The sequence below is a fragment of the Oncorhynchus clarkii genome, chromosome 12, assembly GCF_045791955.1.
Source record: "Oncorhynchus clarkii lewisi isolate Uvic-CL-2024 chromosome 12, UVic_Ocla_1.0, whole genome shotgun sequence".
Taxonomy (NCBI): domain Eukaryota; kingdom Metazoa; phylum Chordata; class Actinopteri; order Salmoniformes; family Salmonidae; genus Oncorhynchus; species Oncorhynchus clarkii.
Window position 1 is genome coordinate 9074417 of NC_092158.1, and position 12610 is coordinate 9087026.

At 41.9% G+C, this 12610-nt stretch overlaps 2 protein-coding genes across 3 annotated transcripts in view; one reads left to right on the forward strand and one right to left on the reverse strand.

Moving 5' to 3' along the window:
• Positions 1-4443, forward strand: part of LOC139422680 (scavenger receptor class B, member 2c) — a 34760-nt gene extending 30317 nt beyond the window's left edge. The window contains exons 11-13 of one of the 2 annotated variants that reach the window (XR_011635741.1): positions 653-805; positions 1799-3215; positions 3295-4443. Coding sequence is in view for 1 of the 2 variants with exons in the window: in XM_071173879.1 (XP_071029980.1) it covers positions 653-805; positions 1799-1837 (192 nt within the window). In the remaining variant the exon portion in view is untranslated. Of the gene's footprint in view, positions 1-652; positions 806-1798 lie in introns of both variants that reach the window. The other variant, XM_071173879.1, reaches the window with a different exon arrangement.
• On the reverse strand, positions 3430-5716 carry LOC139422681 (liver-expressed antimicrobial peptide 2). The gene is made up of 3 exons (XM_071173880.1): positions 5616-5716; positions 5084-5223; positions 3430-4945 (listed from the first exon to the last, which is right to left on the reverse strand). The coding sequence occupies exons 1-3, from the start codon at positions 5673-5675 to the stop codon at positions 4909-4911; spliced, it is 237 nt and encodes a 78-aa protein (XP_071029981.1). The 5' UTR covers positions 5676-5716; the 3' UTR covers positions 3430-4908.
• Between the last annotated feature and the right edge of the window lie 6894 nt (positions 5717-12610).

Below are 12610 nucleotides of genomic sequence, written 5' to 3' on the forward strand. Positions count from 1 at the left end.
AATTTGAGCCCTGTCTATGTTGATTAAATGAGAGCACCACTCCAGCTAGGATGGAGTCTGTCACTCCTCAGCAGGCCAGGCTTGGTCCTGTTTGCGGGTGAGTCCCAGAAAGAGGACCAATTATCTTCAAGTGCTATATTGAGGGAGGGGCAGAAAAGTTTTCAAGCAGCGATTGAGTTGTGAAACTGCTGTAGAGCTCATCACTCTCCTTAACTGGAAGGGGGCCAGAGACAATTACTCGATGTGGTAAATGTGTTAAATCTATATTTTTATTAAAAGTAAAAAAATTAATTTAAAAAAAGTTGGCAAGTATCAACAAACAGCCTTAGCAGCACAGAGACAAGTCCGGAAGTCGTGACTTTGTCACCACGATCTCTGTGGTTTTGTCAACAGAACATCACAGGTTATCTTACACACAGACACACTTGCTTATGTTGTTGTTAGCACATCGCCTGACCAGTTATAACTCAACTCTGCCTCAATATAAGAGAACAGAGTTGAGCGTTCCACCGCTATTTAACTCTTTACCTGTTACCTCTTACGTGTTACATTTTAGCCTGCAGGTATAATGCATTATGATCCAGTTATAATGCATGGTATGACTTGACATAAGCTTGTATGACCCCCCTTATGTCTTCTCTTCTCCTCACAGAGTGTTGTGATCGATGAGGTATCGGCCAAACAGCTGCAGGTGATCGTGGCGGAGGGCAACGTAGTGGTCAACATACCCTTTATGCTGATTGGCTTAGGCATCCTCCTGGGCGTGATCTTCATGGTGGCCCAGTGTCGTCAACGGATCCCAGAGGTGAGAGGTCGTAGGGCTCAGGTCCAAAGTAGTGCACTTTTTTTATTTTTTTATTTACCCTTTATTTAACAAGTCAGTTAAGAACAAATTCTTATTTATAATGACGGCCTAGGAACAGTGGGTTAACGGCCCACAGGTGACATCTTCATGAAGTCATAGGTTTCCCAAACTCTGTCCTGGGCCCCCCCCCCCCCCCCCCCCCCCCGGGTGCACGTTTTGGTTTTGCCCTAGCACTACACAGCTGATTCCAGTAACCAACTCCTTATCAAGGTTCATTATTTGAATCAGCTGTGTAGTGCTACGGCAAAAACCAAAACGTGGCCCCGGGAGGGGGCCCCAGGACAGAGTTTGGGAAACCTATGACTTCATGAAGATGTCATCTGTTCCATTTTGGGAGTAGTTATGTAAGTCATAAACAACTCCACCCTGTAGCTACATGTTAGTGTAATAATACCAGGAAACTGGAGGAAGAGAAGGCTCCCGACACGTTATCAGGGGCTGTTCCCACAAAGAACTGTATTCAGCCAATCAGAACCCAGTATTCAATAATGTTTTGGTATAAAAAATTAAAAAAAGTAACCTTGGCAGCATCCGGAGAACTCCCACACAGCTTTCTATGATGGATGCATGTTCCCCACTCAGGATGTTATTAAAACAATATGTGCTTAAAGAGAGTCATTACTAGGTATAGCTGGCTGTTGGTCTGTTTTCTTATCTAACGATGTACAAGGGCGAAATCAACCATCAAGAACACATGTAGGTCTCGTCAGTCAAACTTCTAAGTCAGAGTTGAGTCCCTAGACCCTTGCGTAAAACTCAGCCCTTCATACTCAAGTCCTTTTTTCTCGAGCCAAGTCCTTTTATACTTTATACTTGAGTCCTGGGGTGCACAACATGTAAGGCTCGTTATCTGAAAACAGATCTGAAATCAGATCGGACTAAATATTGATTTTTTTTTTTCTCTCTTTTTTTTTCTTAAAATGTTCTCCTCAGAGCTCTTCTGCCGAACGCCAGCCCCTTCTGAAGTCCTAGTCCCGCAAGGAGTAGAATTCGCTCCACCGGAAGTGGTATCCTGGGAGGACAGGATTAGGATTGCCATCCATGTTTTGTTAACAATATCAAGGGTTCTGACTGTGTACTATCTCCACTTTACCAGATTTAATCAGCTTCTACCCTGTTAACCATAACCTCACTATTGACTCTACTGTAAGGCTAGATCAGGAACCGGATTGAGAATGTTTTTTAATCTTTGAAAAGGAATAGTTAAAATAATTTCTAAAGTCTGACTTTTTAATCTGTTTTTTATTTTTATCCCAAAATGGTTTGTTTTTTAACGTGAGTTACACGGAAGCTGACTGTACATTTTATTTTATATTTTTTTTCTTGCTTTTAAATGTTGTGTTTTAGGGTCACCCAGAGAGATGGAACACTGATAGTAGGGAATGGGAGAGGATAGAAGCTCGGGCAGATTGCCAAGATCATGTCAAATCAAATTTTATTTGTCACATACACATGGTTAGCAGATGTTAATGCGAGTGTAGCGAAATGCTTGTCAGCCATTGAGAGGCTGTTGAAAAGAATTGCAATATTATCATAATCTATCGCTGTCATTATTAGGATTCGGAATGTTGTAAAACTTCAATTAATAGCCTGGGTGTTTATTTGTTTAAATCACTTAACACAACAGATGTATATTAGAGACAGGCTTCTATTTGAGCCAGGCGTCTATTTCCTTAATGCACACAACTTTTGTTAATTTCCATAGTTAATTGTTTAATTCCAGAATTCACTTCCAGCATTCTAATCATTTACATATTGTCAAGTTTATTTTCTGTTAGTATGCCTTTTATTTAGAAAAAAAAAAAATGTTTCCTTGACAGAATAATGATTCTCTTCTTTGACTGTGCATTTTCGGAAGTTCTTACTTTCACCACTAACTAGAGGGCGATCTGACCGGGGGTCTGTACTCCCGAAGTTGTTGACTGTTTTTGTGCTTGCCAGTTAGTTAGCCGTTCTCAGCTGTTAGCAGCCAAATGCTAGAGGTTTCTTAATGCCGATTAAAAACGGATGATTGCTATAATTTGAGTCGTTACCGAATTGTTTAATGTAACAAGTCAAACCTCGTAAAATAATTAATTTAGAGCCCAGCCTTTTATTTGAAATGGCCGTTTATTTGCTGAGATGTGTGCCGTCGCCTGGCTATTAAAAGGGACAGGAAGTTTTACAGTATCAAAACATCCCCCATTTGGACTGCTGGCGTTAGCGCAGGGAAGTTGTTCTTCTATTACACACCCCGGTGACATTGTCACTTTTATATATGTTTTTATACTGCTTGTCAGCCTTTGAGGAATGATCTGTCTGGTCGGCCTATGAGGAATGATCTGTCTGGTCGGCCTATGAGGAATGATCTGTCTGGTCGGCCTATGAGGAATGATCTGTCTGGTCGGCCTATGAGGAATGATCTGTCTGGTCGGCCTATGAGGAATGAGCTGTCTGGTCGGCCTATGAGGAATGATCTGTCTGGTTGGCCTAAGAGGAATGATCTGTCTGGTTTGTGTGAAATAAGAGCTACAGGGTACGGGTCAATTCCATTTAAATTCAGGTGGTTAACTGAAATTTAAAAAAAATCCTGGATTGACTGAATTGAAATGGAATTGAACCAAACACCTGATGAGGTCATACTACATTAATTTAAAATGTTTTTCACCACTTCTGATTATACCTACATACGTATAAGGGGGATGTTATCAACATTTTATCAAACAGATCAGTGAATCTGTACATACATTAGGAAATGTATTTAGTCAGCAGGCATTGGAATCCACTGTTAAATATATCATTTGCTAATTGATACCGTGTCAAAACAGTACTAAGTAAGAGTATAGACGCATGAGAAAATACTGGATATTTGCATGACAACAATGTTCTGCTGCCTGGGCTTGTGATCACTGAGAGAAGTGGCAAGTCATATACTGATATTCCTGCTTCCGGAAATCTGCATTTTAAAACGTCGTTTCCAATTTCTTTATTTTTGTGATGAACCAGTTTCACAACGGACAGGCATGTGTATACTTGTCTATTTTAGCGTGATAAAAGAGTATCGGTAACATTCAACTAGCAATCTACTAACCCTAAACTTTATCCTAACCCTAAACTCTTAGTCTAAACCTAGTTAGTTAACACTAACCTTAGCAAACAGTTATAACCTTAGCAAGCAGTTATAACCTTAGCAAACAGTTATAACCTTTAGCAAGCAGTTGCTTATCAACAGATGGTATATCAACAGGTAGTTTGTTGATAGTATGACCATCTGTGGAGCGTCCAAGTAATGTTCACAACTCTACGTTCCGATCACTGGTATGCAGACTACTTTTTTCATATTCATTTTTCTGTCCTTCATCTGAACTAGTATGAGTTATACTTGTTATTGCACATGTGTGTTATTATTTTTGTTCTATGAGAGAGAGAGAGAACCTGCATGGGCTTTTTTGTTGTTGTTGTTGTTTTAAGAAACAATAAAATACTTCCACTACCATGTCACAAAAAAATTCCATAATATATTTTAACATTATTTACATTGTGTGTGTGGTGTGTGTACAATCTTGACAATATTTACAAATAAATAATTTACAAATAAATAATGGCTCCATGGCATCGTCACAGTTTTAAACGTATCTTCCACAGACATTATTATTTCTTGTCAATAAACTGCTTCATGTTGGTTTGAGTGCATTTTCTGTATTTTGTTTTAAAACATTTTGTTGATTGGATAGATGAAGTATCTCCAATGGGAATGCTATTATCTGATTGGACATACTGACACAGGGTTCACGTAACTTTACAACATTTACAGCTTACTTACTGTTAGACTGTACCTGGTACATATATATATTTTTTATCAGTTAGGAAGTGATTATCGAGCTGTTCAAATTAGTTGGTTAGCTGTTTTTACCAAATATTTGGCGAGCCAATTAAAATCCTGTGTCATCAGTTTGTACAGTTAGGCATTCCATTGACAGGCTCCATTGATTGTTGCTTCTCCATTGATTGTTGCTTCTCCATTGATTGTTGTTCTGGCCGTGTCCAGAGTTATATATTTCAGTTCAAGATATAAAAACCTGGAACGAACAGATCTTTTTCCTGTAAAGAAAAATATCCAAAGATTAGAAAATGTGTTAAAAATGAAAAGAATTGTTTTGAATAGGAGCATAGCACTGGAAATTAGTATAAGCTAGTGTTATGGTTTGATTTATAGCTCTCCCTATTCAAATCCAGTACCTGCAGTATTTGGTCCCACACTCGTCGTGCTCTCTGCAGCTTGTGCCAATGGGCTTCAGAGTATTCCATCGCCAAAGGAGAGAGCGCTTGGCTCGGGTGATCAGGCCCGTCCAATCCTCAGGCACAGGAGCAGTCTGCACCTTAGGAAGGTGGAGGAAGGCGTAACGTCATTCTCCTTTATAAAGAAATGCAGTGTGCAGGATTTTATTTTAAGTCTCATTGAAACATGGTTCGTTGACTGAAACAGCCTGACGGAAGTCATTCTGTAGATAGTCTGTTACAACACAGACAGACACTGACGCTACAACCTGCAGTAATCTGAACCTGCAGCAATGCTAGCAAATTTCCCAATACAATTTTAGACCTTGATCCAAAAGGCAAAATTCCAGGGAGAGCGAATGAGGACTAAATCAACTTAATGTTAAGCTGATATAGCATCGGATCAGATATAGGCTAACCTCTTCCCAGGCTCCATTGTGTATTGCATAGAGTGAACCGGCTGGTGGACAAGATCAAAGACTTAGCATCCTACCTGGATTGGACAGAGCAGAGTCAGGAACATGAAGAGGGCAATGTACTGTGCTGTCCTCATGTTGAAGAGAGCAGAGACTAGACTCCTGAATTCTGTGTAAATGAGACTAGAGGAGCTTCGACCGGCAACTTATATTAGAGGTGCTAATCTATCTGATAAGGGTTGCCAAGGGCAACGATCATCGGTGGGGGGGGGGGGGGGGGGGGGGGGGGGGGCGTGTTCTAAGAACACTTTACCCGGGGTCAAAATGAGGGCATCTCCACGTCTGCAGGGTAGGTCACTGACACCTTTTTACCATGCTATGGCTCCTATCCTCTCGGAGTTGGGTGGGTCAGACTTCGGTTCAAATAGTATTTGGAGGGTTTTTTTTCCCTCAAACTGTTCCTTCATTGAGTCTGCCTGGAGTTCCAGATGGATGGTGTTTGTACTTTTAGGACTAGACTATTCCATTGCACCAGACAACCTCTGTCAATAGTAGCAATTACTATTTGAAACCAGAACTGGTGTGGACAGAGAAACACTCTCACACATGCAGAGTTCAGGAGCACAGTGGTCTCACACATGCAGAGTTCAAGAGCACAGTGGTCTCACACATGCAGAGTTCAGGAGCACAGTGGTCTCACACATGCAGGGTTCAGGAGCACAGTGGTCTCACATATGCAGAGTTCAGGAGCACAGTGGTCACATATGCAGAGTTCAGGAGCACAGTGGTCTCACATATGCAGGGCTCAGGAGCACAGTGGTCTCACATGAATTCAGCAGCAGTACTGTATATTGGGGGTGGTTCAGTTTATATTCTGGTGTGTTAGTGGAAGATCCAACCATGCATAATATGATTATGGTCAGTCCCAGATAAAAGTCCATGGTTCTGTGCTAGGGGTCTAGTTCTGCCAAACACAGACTATATTCCATTCTTGTACTAGCTTCGTCCATTGGTGTGATTTTAGCAGACAATCCTACAAGTGTAGGAGGATTTTTTTTTTAATATATATATTTTTTAAATGTAACCTAGGCAAGTCAGTTAAAGAACCTATTCTTATTTACAATGACTGCCTACCCTGGCCAAACCTGTCGCCCTATAGGACTTACAACCACGGACGGATTTGATTGGTATTTTTTATTTTAATGTTACCTTTATTTAACTAGGCAGTCAGTTAAGAACAAATTCTTATTTTCAATAACAGCCTAGGAACAGTGGGTTAACTGCCTTGTTCAGGGGCAGAGCGACAGATTTGTACCTTGTCAGCTCGGGATATGAACTTGCAATCTTCCGGTTACTAGTCCAACGCTCTAACCACTAGGCTACCCTGCCGCCCCTGGAGTTGAAGAATTAAGAGGTTTCATTGTAACACAGAGAAAGGAAAAGTCCCTGAATCAACAAGCTCCTCAACACCTTCTGCTGCAGTATAATAGATTAGGGGTCAAGACGGGGGGGGGGTCGTGGTCTGGTGCAACAGCTCTAGTCCTCTCTCATCATCCCCATCCTGTTATTCACATACAGTACAGTAAACCAACCTATGCGGTCATCTAGCCTGGTCATCTAGCCTAGTCATCTAGCCTGGTCATCTAGCCTGGTCCTAAGCCTGATTGTGCTCTTGCCAACTCCATCGCTGTCATTTGTCATCGCTGCCAAACATGGCGGACTGGTGAGTAGTCATCCGTGTCAGCCACAGAAGGTGAGCCAAGACTTGGAGCTTGGGGTCTGACTAACAATATGAACTAGTGAATGGAGCATTCCTCAACACTGTGGGAAAACCATCACCCCCAACCTCGTCTTTTGTTAATCACACCATTTGTGACATACGGTGCATTCGGAAAGTATTCAGACCCCTAGACTTTTTTTCACATTTAGTTATACTACAGCCTTATTCTAAAATGTATTAAATTGTCGTCCCCCCCCCCCCCCCCCCCCCCCGCCGCCGCCGCCACCTCCCATCAATCTACACACAATAACCCATAATGACAACGCAAAAACAGGTATTTGGACATTTTGCAAATTTATTAAAAAGATCACATTTACATAAGTATTCAGACCCTTTACTCAGTACTTTGTTGAATCACCTTTGACAGAGATTATAGCGTTGAGTCTTCGTGGGTGTGACGCTACAATCATGGCACACCTGTATTTGGGGAGTTTCTCCCATTTTACTCTGCAGATTCTCTCAAGCTCTGTCAGAATGATGGGGAGAGTCGCTGCACAGCTATTATCAGGTCTATCTAGAGATGTTAAATCAGGTTCAAGTCCAGGCTCTGGCTGGGCCACTCAAGGACAATCAGAGACTTGTCCCAGAGCATCTCCTGTGTTGTCTTGGCTGTGTGCTTAGGGTTGTTGTCCTGTTGGAAGGTGAACCTTTGCCCCAGTCTGAGGTCCTGAGCAGGTTGTCATCAATCTCTCTGTACTTTGCTATGTTCATCTTTGCCTCAATCCTGACTAGTCTCTCAGTCCCTTCCGCTGAAAAACATCCCCACAGCATGATGCTGCCACCACCAAGCTTCCCTGTAGGGATGGTGCCAGGTTTCCTCTAGAAGTGACACTTGGCATTCAGGCCAAAGAGTTCAATCTTGGTTTCATCAGACCAGAGAATCTTGTTTCTCATGGTCTGATAGTCTTTAGGTGACTTTTGGAAAACTCTAAATAGCCTGTCAAATAAATAAATAAATAAATTGTACCCTCCCCCAGATCTGTGCCTCGACACATCCTTTGACCTCATTGCTTGGTTTTTGCTCTGACATGCACTGTCAACTGTGGGACCTTATATAAACAGGTGTGTGCCTTTCCAAATCATGTCCAATCAATTGAATTTACCACAGGTGGACTCCAATCAAGTTGTAGAAACATCTCAAGGATGATCAATGGAAACAGGATGCACCTGAGCTCATTTTTGAGTCTCATAGCAAAGGGTCTTAATACTTATGTAAATAAGCTATTTCTGTTATTTATTAATTTTCAGACATGTCTAAAAACCTGTTTTCACTTTGTCGTTATGGGATATTGTGTGTAAATTGCTGAGGATTAAAAAAAAAATCAATTTTAGAATAAGGCTGTGATGTAACACAATGTGGGACAGTCAAGGGGTCTGAAAGACAATGTACCATATGTGTGTTTGGAGTTCCATCGTTGTCGGGGGAGATAGGACAGTGGTTCTGTTCCAAATGACAAACTATTCCCTATGTAGTGCACTACTTTCACTAAGGCCCACGGGGCTCTGGTCAAAAGTAGTGCACTATATAGGGAATAGGGTGCCATTTGGGACACCGAGAGTGGTTGTTGACAGAGATAGCAGGGTGGTTAGGGACCTGTAATAACAACAGCTCCAGACTTCTTTTAGCCATGTTCCAAAAACCACACGAGGATGCATATGTAGTCCTACCGGGGAACAGTGGGTTAACTGCCTTGTTCAGGGTCAGAACAACAGATGTTTTTTTACCCTGTCAGCTCTGGGATTCAATCCAGCAACCTTTTGGTAACTGGCCCAACGACCTAACCACTAGGCTACCTGCCACCCCTACATACTTTGGCTGATTCTGTTATGGTCAGGATACAAATCAATCAATTTAAGAAATTGTGCAAAAAAAATGTAATCCGGAAAGAAAAGTCAGCAGCAGATATGTGGTGATACCAGCAGTTTCACACCTGCCCTGTTTTGATACACAGTAGGCATCACTAGCTACTGTAGTGTGCAACATGTACCTCTTTTCGTCAGAAGACTGTCATGTGTTGTGCAGTCCACTAGATGGCGTTTACCTTGTTACTGTAGTCTCACTGACCAGACGTGTTGCTCCACACAGCAGCGGTGGGAAGAACACATCTTACCCTATTGGCCAGGACAGAACAGAGGCTCCTGTTAGCAGCACTATTGGCCAGGACAGAACAGAGGCTCCTGTTAGCAGCACTATTGGCCAGGACAGAACAGAGGCTCCTGTTAGCAGCACTATTGGCCAGGACAGAACAGAGGCTCCTGTTAGCAGTGTTAAGGGATGGGGTCCATATTGATTAACCCTTTGTGCTGATACTCTCACTAACCACAAGGCTAATTTGACATTTATTAGAGTTCCCAGTTCCAACCCTAAATTTCCCCTATAGTTTGATCGTTAACACTTCATTTTAAGACATCTTTATTACAGTGTAATGAATTTAGTGGAAACTTGCCCGTTGATGACGAGCATGGTAACAAGCATAGGTCGTCCAATTTAGTGTTTAGTTTCTTCTCAGCTGCATCCGATTTAGTAATAACTGTCACAAGGTTGTAATGTCTTGTGGACAGATTTGCTGGGTGTCCGAGATTACAGTTTAGAGGCTCAAAAGGATCTAATTGCCGTGAATGCCCACTCTTCATAATCTCCACTCAATGTTGTTGCTAGCACTTGTGTCCCAAAAAGTCTTCCATTTTGGTTAACCTGGGTGAATTTACAAAAACAGATCAGATATAGGTTAACCTCACTGACAGGGGTCTACCATACGGGTGCCATCCCAGATTCTTTATTTTTTTTTTATTTTTTTTAAACATAGGATTAATGTGTACGTTACCCATTAGGACAACCTGAACCTCGTTGAGAGGCTAAACCCGCTATAGTACATCGCAGAGTACATGTAATGTCTGTCAGCATAAGTACAATGTACTCACTTGGTGTGACACCAGTTAAACTACTTGTAATCAATTGTGTATTTAATGTGTATTTATATAGTACATTACCCATCCTGACCACTTGGCCCTTATTTTATGGCTTCTGGAAGCGCCATCCAAGTGACAAAATAAATCAGATTAGTACGTCACAGAGTACATGTAATATCTGCATAAGTACAATGTAATTACTAGGTGTGACACAGGATTTAGCTAGTTAAAATTAAATGTATCTTGAGGTGTACTTGTAATTATTGTGTACCTACAAAGTACGTTACCCATTCTGACAATCTAATCATCTGTTTCTAAAGGGAAAGGGGAAAACCCAGTCAGTTGTACAACTGAATGCCTTCAACTGAAATGTGTCTTCCACATTTAACCCAACCTCTCTGAATCAGAGAGGTGAGGGGGGGGCTTCCTTAATCGACATTCATGTCTTCAGTGCATGGGGAACAGTGGGTTAACTGCCTTGCTCAGGGGCAGAACAACAAATTTTACCTTGTCAACTTGGGCATTCTATCCAGCAACCTTTCGGTTACTGGCCCAACGCTCTAACCACTAGGCTACCTGCCGCCACTACACTCAAACCACTAGGCTACCTGCCGCCTCTACACTCTAACCACTAGGCTACCTGCCGCCTCTACACTCTAACCACTAGGCTACCTGCCGCCTCTACACTCTAACTACTAGGCTACCTGCCGCCTCTACACTCTAACCACTAGGCTACCTGCCGCCTCTACACTCTAACCACTAGGCTACCTGCCGCCTCTACACTCTAACCACTAGACTACCTGCCGCCTCTACACTCAAACCACTAGGCTACCTGCCGCCTCTACACTCAAACCACTAGACTACCTGCTGCCTCTACACTCTAACCACTAGGCTACCTGCCGCCTCTACTCTCTAACCACTAGTCTACCCTGCCACCTCTACACTCTAACCACTAGTCTACCCTGCCACCTCTACACTCTAACCACTAGGCTTACCTGCCGCCTCTACACTCAAACCACTAGTCTACCCTGCCGCCTCTACACTCTACCCACTAGGCTACTTGCCGCCTCTACACTCTACCCACTAGGCTACTTGCCGCCTCTACACTCTACCCACTAGACTACCTGCTGCCTCTACACTCTAACCACTAGGCTACTGCCGCCAAAAACAGAGCCATAAACACAGTAATACACCACAGAGTACATATTTGTAATATCTGCATAAGTACAAGGTTGTCACTACTTGTTGCACAGGATGTATGACTATGAAGACTATGAAGTACCTAGTTGGTACTGTAGGCCAGCTAACGTTTGCTACCTACAGTTAGCCAGCTAGCGAACACTAGGCTAGTTAACTACCAATGCTAAATCGTCCAGCAGAGTTCATGTATCCCCCAAAAAATATAATAAAATTGCATGGAAAACTTACTTTCCCTCTCCTGTGTTGAAGTTTTTGACCTACAAGACTGTTTCTTTCACAGCAATCTTTCATGTCATTCAACCAAGCTTATTAGAATTTGGCAAGCACTAATGACTATCTCACCATTTTTACCATCACTTTTATACGTGTCAATATTTTTTTAATTGATGGCATCGGAATCCGGAACTCTAGCTCTTTATTGCAGGGTCCGTGCTACCTGGAATCCTTGGGATGTCCCTACCAGAAACCCTAACCTTAATTTTTTGTCAAAAACAACTTTATATCGAAAGTACTGCGTTTGTTTGACGGCCTGCACATGCGCAGTTCGGCACTAGATGACACTTATTTCTACACATCTGCTAAACTAGCCAATGTCGCCATGACATCACCTACAAGTGTCATCTGGGATTTCTATAGAGCTCATTAGCTTGTAGTCTGGTTCGTCCAGCCATCCCTTTGCGAAACATGTATGGGGAAAGAATAGGGTTTTGGAATGAACACAGAAAATAAGATCTGAGGTTAGCACAGGTTTAGGAGATCTTATAAGTTTTGTTCTATGAAATAATAGCACTCAGTTAACACAACCTTTACTTACATTTGAGTCATTTAGCAGACGCTCTTATCCAGAGCGATTTACAGTAAAAGTAGTGAGTTGATACATTTATTTTTGATCTATATGAATTATGAAGCCTTTCTGTTTTTTTTATGTGATTTTATTATGACTCAAATTCTTCAGAATTCACATAAATGGATGAAGATTAACTCATAGAACAACCCAAAGGTTGCGAGTTCGAATCTCATCCATGACAATTTTAGCCAATTCATTTTCTTTAAACTTCATACTAGTTTTTTTTAGCTACTTTGCAAATAGCTACTTAGCATGTTAGCTAAACCGTGCCCTAAAGCTAACATTAACCCTTTTAGCTATGCGATTCCCCTAACTTTAACCCTTTAACCTAACTC

What these genes read in the sequence shown, in the direction of transcription:
- LOC139422681 (XM_071173880.1), bottom strand. Translation starts at nt 5,675, where the DNA reads ATGAGGACAGCACAGTACATTGCCCTCTTCATGTTCCTGACTCTGCTC. An exon ending in CTCTGCTCTGTCCAATCCAG is followed by an intron (nt 5,224 to 5,615) that starts GTAGGATGCTAA and finishes CACCTTCCTAAG; the next exon opens with GTGCAGACTGCTCCTGTGCC. An exon ending in TGTGGGACCAAATACTGCAG is followed by an intron (nt 4,946 to 5,083) that starts GTACTGGATTTG and finishes TTTTCTTTACAG; the next exon opens with GAAAAAGATCTGTTCGTTCC.